Raw genomic sequence first — 12,713 nt, forward strand, 5'->3', positions numbered from 1 at the left:
GGACACTTGGAGCTGCATGCTCATGGCCTCCGGCGCTGACCCTGGTCCGGGGAGCGTTTTGTGATGGTGCTGGTGGGGGGGGTTGGGAGGGTGGAGGTGGAGGGCTGGGCGTTCCTTTAACCGCGTGGCTTGCAGACCAGCTCCGTCACCCGCCCACAGAAAGCAGTTGCAGGTTTCACCTGTCTATGCTTTTTTTTTTTAACATCTTTATTGGGGTATAATTGCTTTACAATGGTGTGTTAGTTTCTGCTTTATAACAAAGTGAATCAGTTATACATATACATATATCCCCATATCCCCTCCCTCTTGTGTCTCCCTCCCACCCCTCTAGGTGGTCACAAAGCACCGAGCTGATCTCCCTGTGCTATGCGGCTGCTTCCCACTAGCTATCTCTTTTACATTTGGTAGTGTATATATGTCCATGCCACTCTCTCACTTTGTCACAGCTTACCTCTTCCCCTTCCCTGTGTCCTCAAGCCCATGCTCTAGTAGGTCTGTGTCTTTATTCCCGTCTTACCCCTAGGTTCTTCATGACTTTTCTTTTTTTCTTAGATTCCATATATATGTGTTAGCATACAGTATTTGTTTTTCTCTTTCTGACTTACTTCACTCTGTGTGACAGACTCTAGGTCCATCCACCTCACTGCATTCATTGCAGCTCTATTGACAGTAGCCAGGACGTGTCTATGCTTTTTAAGGCGGCTCTCCTTCCTCTCAGGGTTCCTCCCAGTTTCACAGCTTTCCACAATTCCTGCTGCCCTTGGGGCCCTTGTCCCTACTTTCCAGGCATGGGGCCTTTCCCTGGCGCCCCACTTTCTAGTTTTTCTGCCAGATCTCAGTCGTCCCCTCCCCAATGATACCATTTGCTTCCTTTTATATATATATATATATAAATTTATTTTATTTATCTATTTTTGGCTGTGTTGGGTCTTCGTTGCTGTGCGTGGGCTTTCTCTAACTGTGGAGAGTGGGGGCTACTCTTCGTTGCGGTGCACAGGCTCCTCATTGCGGTGGCTTCTCTTGTTGCGGAGCACGGGCTCTAGGCACGCGGACTTCGGTAGTTGTGGCACGTGGGCTCAGTAGTTGTGGCGCACGAGCCCTAGAGCCACGGGCTTCAGTAGTTGCAGCACACAGTCTCAGTAGTTGCGGCTCGCGGTCTCTAGAGCGCAGGCTCAGTAGTTGTGGTGCACGGGCTTAGTTGCTCCGCGGCATGTGGGAACTTCCCAGCCCAGGGCTCAAACCCATGTCCCCTGCATTGGCAGGCGGATTCTCAATCAGTGCGCCACCAGGGAAGCCTGTTTTCTTGTTTCTGAATAAGCATATGGACTTTTAAAAACTTGAGATAGAATTTGCGTGCCATACAGTTCATCCATTTAAAGTGTACAGTTAAATGGGTTTTGGCCTATTACATTAATTTTTTAAGTTGTGGTACTACATATATAATAAAATTTGCCATTTTAACCATTTATAAGTGTACAATTCAGTGACATTAAATACATTCACAGTGTGTGCAGCCATCACCACTATTGCCAAAACTTTTCATTCACCTCAGACAGAAACTCTGTACCCATTAGGCAGTAACTCCCCAACTCCTCTTCCCTCAGCCCCCGGTAACCTCTGATCTGCATCTGTCTCTGTGAATGTGCCTATTCTAGAAACATCATATAAGTGGAATCACACAGTGTCTGTCCTTTTGTGTCTGGCTTATTTCACTTAGTGTAATGTGAAGGCTTATCCATATTGTAGTATATATCAGAACTTTATTCATTTTTATAGCTGAATAATATTCCATTGTGTGGCTCTATCACATTTTGTTTATCCATTGATCCACTGATGGGCACTGAGGTTATTTCCACCTTTGGCTATTGTGAATAATGCTGCAGTGAACGTTAGCATGCAAGTATCTGTTAGTTTCTGCTTTCAGTTCCATTTCGTACTTAACCTAGAGCAGAATTGCTGGGTCATACGGTAACTGTTTACCTCAAACTATGTTTGAGCAACAAGCATATGGGCTTTTTGCATTTAAACTGTTATAAGTAGGAAGTGTAGTTCCTTATTAATTAAGATATATCCATTTTATCAAAGTTAGCATGAAGAACTATAAATATATGCAATCAGTTCATTCCTCACCTTCTTTTGAGTTCTTAATTATCATCTGCACAGCTCACTTGACAGTTCATCGTGGAAGTCTTTATGACATCCCTTCTCTTTAACTGATTATTTTAAAGATTTTACTGTTTAACTTGTCATGTTTTTATACAGTCCCCCACTGAGATGTTAATCTCCTCCAAGAGTGGAGACATGTATTATATTTCTTTATACAGAAATTCCCTGTAGCACCTAGCATAGATCTCTAAGATACCTAACTGATGAGTTTTAACTTCTTTCGTATCAATCTCTGGTTTATTCCTAGACTAGAAACTTTTCCAGCAAGTATGTACCTTCATAGAATTCATTTTGCCTAGAGATGTTTTTTGCAAACCTGTTTTCACCTGTTTTTAAATGAAGTAACACTAATAATAATCATGGTAGAAGCTAGCTTTTTTTTTTAATTGGAATATAGTTGCTTTACAATGTTGTGTTAGTTTCTGCCACACAGCGAAGTGAATCAGCCATACGCATACATACATCCCCTCCCTCTTGGACGTCCCTCCCGCCCCTACCCCGCCCCCATCCCACCCAACTAGGCCATCACAGAGCACCAGGCTGAGCTCCCTGTGCTATACGGCAGGTTCCCACTAGCTATCTGTTTTACATATGGTAGCGTATTTATGTCAAACCTAATCTCCCAATTCATCCCACCCTCCCCTCCCTGCCGTGTCCACACGTCTGTTCCCTACGTCTGCCTTTCTATTCCTGCCCTGCAAATAGGTTCATCTGTACCATTTTTCTAGATTCCACATATGTGTGCTAATATACGATATTTGTTTTTCTCTTTCTAACTGACTTTACTCTGTATGACAGATTCTAGGTCCATCCACATCTCTACAAGTGACCCAGTTTCATTTCTTTTTATGGCTGAGTAATATTCCATTATATATACGTGCCACATCTTCTTTATCCATTCATCTAGAAGCTAGTTTTTAGAGTATACTTACTATAAATGGTGTCGTGCACCATCCAAAGCACTTTGCATGTATTTTCTCACTTCTCAAAACAAGCCTGTGGCATAGGTACTATTAATATACATCTCACCGATAAGGAGACTGAATCGCTCAGAGGTTGGACAGCTACACCACCAGCACATGCTGACGTTAGACATCTGTCTGCCAGGCGTGTGTCCTTATCCACAGACACAGTTAGGGAGGGACCCTTCTACCCTGAACCAGGGAGGACAGAATATGCAGCCCCAGAAGAATTATCTGGCCCAGATGTCAGCAGGGCAGGGTCCAGGGAGCAGGGCGTCAGGCCCCCTGCGGGCTCACTCCCAGCCCCTCAGCCTTTTGTAGGCTAGCAGCCCTGCTGTCCTCCCACTTCCTGGGGCTCGAGTTCCCTCATTTCTCTGCCGCCCTTAGTGGTGGTAGGATTGATCTTGGAATGTGGCCTGTGGCTGACTGTGTGACCTTGGGCAAGACACCTGGAGCGGGTGTTGTGGCTGCATTAGGTGCTCTATAAATACCAGCTTCTTCTCTTAGCAAAGTAGTTGCAAACTGACCGTCTTATTTAGGCAATAGATATTTCTTAAAAATAGACGATCAATATACAAAAATAGATGAAAATCCATTTTTAAAACTTTCCCAATAAGCAACAGATTCCATATTCGTCATCGCACCAGCCTCTCACTAGCTTGGAGGCAGACAGAATTGGTTCCCAAAGGAACCAAACATAAATATCTCCGGAAAAAATGTGCTGGCCCAGAGCCATCCAAAGCCAGTTCCTCCTGATACCTCCTGGTATCAGTGTATTAAGTCTCAGTTATAGGATGAAAACCAGGGATTCAGAGCCACGCCCTCACAGACTCAGCATCTCTGCCCTCACCCAGATACGGTGCCGGTCCCCCACCCCATCGTCGGCCAGGCAGAGGGGAAGCTGCAGGAGGGCCGGGCCTCTCCTGAGAAGGGGACTCAGAGGTCTTGGGTCGCTGCTGTGTGTGGGATCAGCGTGCTCAGAGCCTCACTCTCTCCCGTCCCTCTCACTGCGTCCCGGTTCCTCCTGGATGTCCTGTTCCCTCCTGCCTAAATTGGCTGGATCTTCCAGGTCCCGAGCCTCCCGAGCTTATGTTGTTCCCTTCCCGGCGGTGTTTTTCTCCTACACCTGGGCCTCAGGTGGCCTGGGTCTGGCTGGGTTCTCTGTTTGCTTTCGTGTCCCCTTCCGGTGGCTCAGAGGGCACTGCCACACAGCTCTGTGCTGCACGCACCTCCCCGGTAGGTCAGCTGAGCGCGGCTGCACAGGGGACAGCCCAGGCCTGCCCGGAAGTTTCTCTTGCCCCCATTTCCAGAAGCTTCTGTGGGCCCCCCTCCAGCCCCTTCTCCCGTCCTCACATATTCCCCCACCCCCACTGGTCAGACTGGTGACACTTGTGCCTCCCCGCTAGGGTTCTGGAGAGCAGAAGTCACATTCCCACCCCGTCTCCGGCTCTGCCTGTCCCCGCCCCTGCCCCAGAGCACAGAGAGGCTCTTCGCCGTCAGTTTGGTGTCTCCCTCCCCAGCCTCTCACAGTCCTGCTTTCTCCCCTTCCATCTCCAGCCCTGTGTCCAAGCAGAGAAAAAACGTCATCAGCTGTGTCACGGTCCACGACTCTCCCTACTCCGATTCCTCTAGCATCACCAGCCCCTATGCCGTGCAGCGCCGCTCCGGGCACAGCGCCGCCACCTTCGACACCAAGGGGAACCTGGAGTCGCACTGCACCGGGAACCCCCGGACCATCATCGTGCCGCCCCTGAAAACCCAGGCCAGCGAGGCGCTGGTGGAGTGTGACAGCCTGGGGCCAGGTAATTTGGGGCCGGGGCAGCCAGGAGCATCTCTCCGGAGGCTGGTTTTCTGGTTCCCTGCTGTTCGCCATCTTGTTACGGGAGAGCTGCTAAGCCCCGGGTGGTAGTAGGTCCTCACCCAAGGATCCTGTTCAAGAAGACTCCCTGTTGTCAGCCCAGGAGGCCAGAGCTGACCTCACATCTGTCAGAAAAAGTCCTCCCTGGGATGGCCACCTCACTTCTCAGCTGTATCTCATGAATGGATGGATGGATGGGGTAGGGAGTTTGCAAAGAGTTGGCCGCCTGAGCGAAAGAAAACAAGCCTGGTCAGCCCTCAGTGTTTCCTGCTGAGAGGGGCTTGTCTTTGCTCTCACGGGACTGTCCTTCAGGAGCCATTTGTTCTGGAATGATCCCATTTGGGTGCCCCTTAGGGTTCTCACACCTGGAGGCAATGCACCATTTCAACATTCAAGAGAGTGAGAAGGAAGCCTTTCTTTTGTAATATGGGAGAAGGGTGAATGAGAGAGAAGGCGAGTAAGGGAACCGGTGGGTCGCAGGGCCGGTGCATCTGTTTAGGAAAAGATACATCTGAAAGGTGAGACTCTGGACATTGACCCCTCAAACCTCTGCTTGCCGTGCACCCTCGGGTCCTCAGGTAGCCCCGCACGTACCCCAGGTATAAAGATCGCAGCCTAAGTGCACACAGCTTGGTGTGAAGGGCTCTCCTGCTTAAATAACAGTGAAGGTCTCAAGACTGTGTTGTTGAAAACCTCAAGACCAGCCCTTTTACCCAACAGGAGGAGAAGGAAGGTTCCTTTTCATCTGTAATCTAAAATCCAAAATGCTCCAAAAACCAGATTTTTAAGTTTACAGTAAAGTCAGTTGGTAAAACCTGACCTGAACTAACTAGAGGCGATTTATAGTCCCTTTGTCATATTCCTGTTTGTGTCAGAGTCATATTTGTGCCCCTTGGTGAAATGTCCCAGTATTCTGTAGCAGAAATAATCACTTTTTTTAAATTACGTGGTAGTGCACAGGGCTCCACTGGGGGTAACCTAATATATTGAATATATACCACATGACCTTCTAAAATCGGAAATTCTTGATTTCAAAAGTGTCCGACCCCAGGGATTTCAGGGAATTCCCTGGCGGTCCAGTGCTTCGGACCCTGCGCTCTCACTGCCGAGGGCCCGGGTTCGATCTCTGGTCGGGGAACTCAAATCCCACAAGCCACGCGGTGCGGCACAAAAAAAAAAAAAAAAAGTGACACCAGGGATTTCAGATCAGAGACTGTAGACCTACAGGAGGAGACGATGCGTGTTGTAAGTCGAGGATGCCCATGTTCCAGGACATCTCAGGGGAACTCTGTAATAGTAACGGTCCCTTTACACTTCGGGACGATGGTCTATAAGGATTGGCTCAGGGTAGACCTTACGCAGGACCTCTAGGAATTGATAAAGGCGGGGGAAAAGGTAGCTGGTGCTGAATTGCCCTTGGCCTTTTAAATACGGTGGAGGACGCACGAGGCAGCGGCTGGATCATCGCAGGCTAGACGTCTTCCAGCTCGGAACTTTGTCGGCCCGGGTGCTGGCGCCGGAATGTGGAAGGTGACAAAATTGAGAGCTACTGAAATTTTAAGACTAGTCCAACCCCCTAGTTAAGACGGGTCAGGGGGCTGAGGGCCAGCTTTGTCCCACATCACGCAACGGTTTTCTGTGGGGAACCACGATGGCGAGAGGCGGGGAGGCAGCTCTGTGGAGCCCACAGGTCACGCCTTTCACGCTCCGTTGCCCGTTTCCACCATCAGCCGTCGAGCTGTGGGCCGCCCGTGGCGGTTTTGAGCACTCACCCCACTGCATTTCCACAAGGACTGCTACAGCTGAAGGGCTGAGAATCTCTCAGGGACGTTTTCAACCAAAAAAAAAAAAAAAGGAAGGTTATTCTCAGTAAGGCACCTAGTGCCACTGTCTCTGGGGAAGCCCATGGTATAGTTTCCCAATGGAAAGAGAGATTTATGTTCCCCTGTGAGGACACGCTGCACGGTCTTTCTAGTGACAGGCAAGGGGCAGGAAGGAACTTCATTCTGGTGCCTGTTCGCCCCCAGAACGTGGTCCTCCTCAACGCTGATATCCTCCATTAGCTCAGTCGTCCTAGGCTTGGAGAAATCAAGCAAAGCAGCCTTCCTCAGCCTCCTGGGGCCCCGCTGGCCCATTTACGGCCAAGGTGAGAAGCGTTTCAGCCACCTCCGCTGGGCTGCCAGGCTTCCCTGAGCCCCCCAGGTCAGGACGGAGGCTGTGCAGGTGACGGTCCATTTTCTGTCATTGCTAATCCCCTCTGGGGGTCTCAGCTCAGGAAGATTCCCTATTTCTCACGTAGCCTCCTCGAGTCTCTTGGGTCAGTTAAGGTTCTTCTGGGAGGCAACAGAGTGAACTCTGCACTGCCTTAAGGCAAATAAGGAATTTATTGGAAGGGTGCAGGGATGAGAGAAAGTTCAACAACTAAGTCCCAGGCGGGACAGGAACCAGAACTCCTTAGTCTGAGCCACTGGGGGCCCGACACCTGCTCTCTGAACACTGCTTCACCCTGACCCAGTGAGCCCCGGGCTCCCAGTTTCCCAGTCCCAGGAAACAGAACTTGCTGGTCCCAGCTTGGGGCAGACACCTGTTCCTTGAGCATCGCTTTGGCCAGGGGACAGGGCGCTAATAAAGACATCAACCGTAGTTAACACAGCTAACACCTTTAAGGGCTCAACACGTGCCAGATAGATACTAAGCTTCTACATGCATTAACTCACGTAATCCCCACAACGACCCTACATGTAGTCACCGTTACTTTCCCAGTTTTCCAGATAAGAAAATGGAAGCACAGAGAGGTTAACTAACTCCACCACGGCCATGCGGCTGTCCCTCCAGGGCTCACCCAGGATTGAAGCACTCTCCCACCTGCCTTGTACAGACAGGGCCACCAGGGGCCATCCGTGAACCCAGGGCTGTTGCCGGGTAGCAGATCTATGAGAGCAGCTAGGCAAGGCTCGAGCAGAGAGCTCTGTACTGTCCTCCCAGCTCCGAAATACGCCTCCGGAACTTGACCTTCAGCACTTGCCTTCTCCGCTCCATGGTCACTTTCTCTGCAGGAGGAAATTACTATTTTAATCTCTTGGTCCCTTTCAGGACCCCCTCCCTGATTCTGGGGTCCCCTGCTCTGGCAACTTGACAAGTTCCTGTCCCACTTCCTGTCCCCGCGATGATGGTAGCCTGGCTCTGTCACACCCATTTCATCTGAAGCCCTCTAATCTCTTCACTTGCAGCCTCACGCTGTGGATCCCTTGCACTCAGAGTTTCTCCCTGAAATGTAATTACCGCAAAATGCCCAGAGAGTTGAAGTAGGAGCAGAGAGGTGCCTCACAGCTGGGCCCAGGCAGCAGACACAGCTGGCGACGCGCGGCAGGGCAGGGAGGGTTGGATACCTGCGCGGTGGCACCATGGCTGATCGACGGGCACAACGTTCTCCTGATAGGCAGCATTTGCAGCTTTGCCTCCCTCAGCCTACAGTGGGTCCCCCGAACCCCGCCCTCCACCCCCCCAGGCTTTGGAGGGCCTTTGAGAGTCTAACCAAGCTTGGCCTGAGCCCAGACCCCGATTCCACAATGCAGGTCAGCTGGGAAGCTTGTGAAGAATACGAATTCCTAGGCACCCCCGACTGGGGTGCGTTTCGGTGGGTAGGATGGGAGGGCCGCTGGGCCCCAAACCACGGTTGGATTTGGGGTCTCTGTTAGGACGCGCTGCCCCCTTCCCAGTGAGGCAGCTCTCCCTTTACTTGAGGGGGACTGTGGCCTCGGGGAGCAGAAGGCTCCCCTTGACTTCATTGTGCTTCCCGGTCTCCTGTCCCCCGGTTTCTGGTTTGCCTTCACTTTTCAGCTTTCTCTCCATCAACAATTATCAGCATTCTCTCTTGCCGGCCCCAGCCTCACGCGGCTCCTCTTTGACCCTGATCTCATCACCCTGGGGTTCGTAGCAGAATTGACCCAACCCAGTTACGTCAAGGGCCTGATCCTTACTGTGTGTGCTTCATTCATTCTTAGCATCCTTCACACCCAAGAGCTGCCAGACTTGCCCATTTTACACTCGCGACCCCAGGGTGCCTGACTGATACCGTATTAGGCTTTTGTGTTTCCCAACGATGCTCAGCCCCAGGAAATCTTCTGAATTCTCTGCTGAACAGCACAACAAACAGACCTGCCTCTGAGGTCCTGTGTACGTCTTGCCGGTTCTCCCTCAGCTACCAGGGTCTCCCCTTGAACTCCCCGCTCTGGGCAGCTCCCTCACACGTGAGTGGTTTTAGAGTCGGGGAGTCTGCGGAGGACAACGTAGGTTTGGGCGGATGTCCGGATTCCCTGTGCCAAAGGCTTCTTGGCACTCACCGTGGATCACTTCCTCTTGATCTAGACAGAGCTTCAGCACAGAAACGTCTGACGTCAAGAGAGACACTGAGAGGCAGGCGAACAGTCGCACTTGATTCCGCACATCCTGTACCCGGGCGTACAGTCCTCTGCCTGTGCCCCCTGGAGACACGAGCCCCACTCTGCCAGGAGCTGGTGTTCACAGACCACTCAGCACCGAAACTGACGCGAATGGTTTCTTTAATATAAACCTCCTCGCCCTATTCATTTTATTCCGGCTGTTTCTCCCCCTGGGGCATGTAGTCCCTCTTTTGAGACTCGGTTTTCTGTACGCTGCTGCATCTGTCAGCGTGTCTCTGCATCTCGGCAGATGGCCCCCCGCGGCACCCCTGGCTGGGACACGAGGAGCTGCAGAGAGCTCTCCTTCTGTCTCTTAGACTCTCCTTATGCTTTTCGGTGTCACCAGATAGTAATTCTAAAGTCCAGCAGGGTTTGCTCCCAAGCCGCAGGCCAGGCGCCAGCCCAGAGGCGGCATCGTCGCTGGGTCTGGGGCAGTGCTGCTGAATGGTGATCACCCAGTCTCGGTAAGGGGTTCTTGGAAGACCACTTGTTGTCCCCCAAGGAGTAGGGTCTTCCAGGCAGCTGAGGGCCTGTGACGGACCTGTGACCTTTTCCTCCTCCCAACACAGTCACCACCAGTCACCACTCGTCCTCCTACAAGTCCAAGTCCTCCAGCAACGTGACCTCCACCAGCGGTCTCTCTTCAGGGAGCTCATCTGGAGCCACTGCCTACCGGCAGCAGCGACCTCTCAATCTCAGCCAGGTAAGCCCGCCCGACGGCCGCTCGCCAGGGGCGCCAGGGTGGACCCTTGCCCACCTCCCGTGGCGGCAGGAGGCGCCCCGAGTGACCGCTGGTGTTCTTGTTCTGCTGTGGGTCACCTTGGGGGAGGCGGATCCCCGATTCACAGAGAGCCGGCCCAAAGCAAAATGACTCGTCTGATGCTCCGAAGTACTTAGTGACGTGGTGCCAGAGCTTAAAAATAGGCTGGCCCACGTCTCGCTATTTCGGCCCAGCAAAGGGTAAAACACTGCGTCTGGGTCCCATGGTCCGACCATGCTGGGCCTAGCGAGTCATTACAGTGGAGGAGGCCTCCCACAGGGACCTCACACCCAGGAAAAGAGCCGGAGGATTCGGAGAAGGTGGGTGACATTCAGGGGGAATGTGAACAAGACAGAGTCTCCACGGGCAGCGCTCAGCCTGTGTGTGGAGGGTCACTCAGGTCCGAGTTGCAAAGTGGACTGCGGGCCCTGCTTCCTTAGCAGCTCAGAGGTGAGATAAGGGGGAGTTTGTGTTGAGAAGCCCTTCATCGGAAGCGGTGCCCCTGGCTGTAAACCGAGGCCGCGTCCGTGTCATGACTTAGGTTCTCCAGGTGAGAGAGGGCTGCTTCCTGTGTACCTGTGACCTCAGACAGCCAAGTGTCTGAGAGCCTGCAGTTTAGGGAGCAGGACTTCACGGTGAGAGAGAAAGGGGCTCCTTTCGACACTTCACAGCTGCAGGATGCCCTCGGGGGACCTACTGGCTCCCGTTCCCTTTGCGTCTGGCTCTGAGTGTCACCCAGCCCGGAGCATGGCTGGGCACGGCTTTCCTTCTCAGCCCAGGCTAATTGCCCGCCTTCGCGGGCGCGTGAGGGAGGCGTCTTCTGTTACGCCTGCCGCTCCTCTCCCTCCGCCTTCCCCCCGCCCCCTCCTCCCCACCTTGCTCTCCTCCGCACTCCCCGCCTCTCCCTCCTCTCCCCCGCCCCCGCCCCTCGCGGCCTCTCCCGTGGGTGCGCATGCGTGCGCGTGTCCAGCTCTGATGACGCAGCCCTCTCCTGGTGCTTCTCCCCCTCCAGGCTCAGCAGCACATCACCGCAGATCGCACGGGGAGCCACCGACGGCAGCAGGCCTACATCACCCCCACGATGGCCCAGGCGCCATACTCCTTCCCACACAACAGCCCCAGCCACGGCACCGTGCACCCGCACCTGGCCGCCGCCGCCCACCTCCCCGCCCAGCCCCACCTCTACACCTACACGGCGCCCGCCGCCCTGGGCTCCACTGGCACCGTGGCCCACCTGGTGGCCTCCCAAGGCTCGGCGCGTCACACCGTGCAGCACGCCGCCTACCCAGCCAGCATCGTCCACCAGGTCCCCGTGAGCATGGGCCCCCGGGTCCTGCCTTCGCCCACCATCCACCCGAGTCAGTATCCAGCCCAGTTCGCCCACCAGACCTACATCAGCGCCTCTCCAGCCTCCACCGTCTACACTGGATACCCACTGAGCCCCGCCAAGGTCAACCAGTACCCTTACATATAAACACTGGAAGGGGAGGGGAGGGGAGGGAGGATGGCCAGAGGGTAGGAGAGAAAGGAGGAGGGACGAGGGGGGAGCTGGGCTTTTTATACTGAAGGTGCCGCACAGAAACAATGCAAACGGGGCAGGGGAGGGGAGCAGGGGGCAGGGACGGGACACAAATGAAACTTGAACTAGGAAGTAGGAGGACTGAGAGCGGAGAAGAGAACATTTTAAAAAGGAAGGGATTTAAGGAGGGGGGGAAATCTATGCTTTTTATTTTAAAAAAGAAAAAGAAAAAAAAAGAAAACGTCAGTAACAAAAAACCACAGCTCACGAACCCATTCTGCACCAGACTGGAAAGGAGAAGAAGAGAGCCACGGAAGATTCCAGAAATTGGGAGGGGAGGGGGGGCCGCCCAGTGTTTGAAGAACTTTATGAATTTTTCAAAGATTATTTTCATATGGCAGCAAGTGGCGTTTAAGAATTTGCTGTCAGGGACACCTGATACGAGTTTTAATCTATTGGATTAAAAATCCAATAGATTTTTAATGATTGAACGTAAGAATTAGGGATTTTTCCGGAACTCTGAAGTGTCAGCAACCGTCTAGAAAGGTCAGGCCGTGGCCGGAGGCGGCTGGTATCTGGGGGCGGGTCCGGGGCTGGGGAAGCCCCGATCTGGCCCACTTGCTGGGAGCAATGGGGGCAGCCGGGCTGAAGGAGGACCCCTGGGAGAGGAGGGCGCGTTTTCTCTTTCTGAGCACTCTGGATAAATCCCTAAGCAATGATATTCCTCAAATGTCATTAATGATTTTTTTTCTTTTCTGAAGATTTCTTTTCTCTTTGAGTCCATCCCTCGTCACGTAGCGTAGGGCCCGCGGCGTCGCCGACACCCTGGTAGATGTCGCAGTCTGCACCTGTCTGTGCTACTTTGTGTTCACCCCCAACGATACCAAGAGACTTCCTCAATGTAATTGCACAAGAAGAGCGATCTCACCTAGGCACGTGACCCGCGCCGTGGTCCAGGTGCACGCGCGGGTGCCCGCGGTGCCGCGCTCCTGTCCCCGGCACCGCC

At 52.9% G+C, this 12,713-nt stretch overlaps 1 protein-coding gene across 4 annotated transcripts in view; it reads left to right on the forward strand.

Moving 5' to 3' along the window:
- Window positions 1–12,467, forward strand: part of HIPK2 (homeodomain interacting protein kinase 2) — a 187,139-nt gene extending 174,672 nt beyond the window's left edge. For all 4 annotated transcript variants that reach the window (XM_027101749.1, XM_027101750.1, XM_027101751.1 and 1 more), the window contains exons 13-15: window positions 4,686–4,930; window positions 9,998–10,131; window positions 11,201–12,467. In XM_027101749.1, the coding sequence (XP_026957550.1) occupies window positions 4,686–4,930; window positions 9,998–10,131; window positions 11,201–11,662 (841 nt within the window). In that variant the 3' untranslated portion in view covers window positions 11,663–12,467. The remainder of the gene's footprint in view (window positions 1–4,685; window positions 4,931–9,997; window positions 10,132–11,200) is intronic.
- The last annotated feature ends 246 nt before the right edge of the window (window positions 12,468–12,713 follow it).

Source organism: Aethalodelphis obliquidens, unplaced genomic scaffold (assembly GCF_003676395.1).
Source record: "Aethalodelphis obliquidens isolate GAN/ISIS:26980383/991018 unplaced genomic scaffold, ASM367639v1 scaffold5, whole genome shotgun sequence".
NCBI classification, from domain to species: domain Eukaryota; kingdom Metazoa; phylum Chordata; class Mammalia; order Artiodactyla; family Delphinidae; genus Aethalodelphis; species Aethalodelphis obliquidens.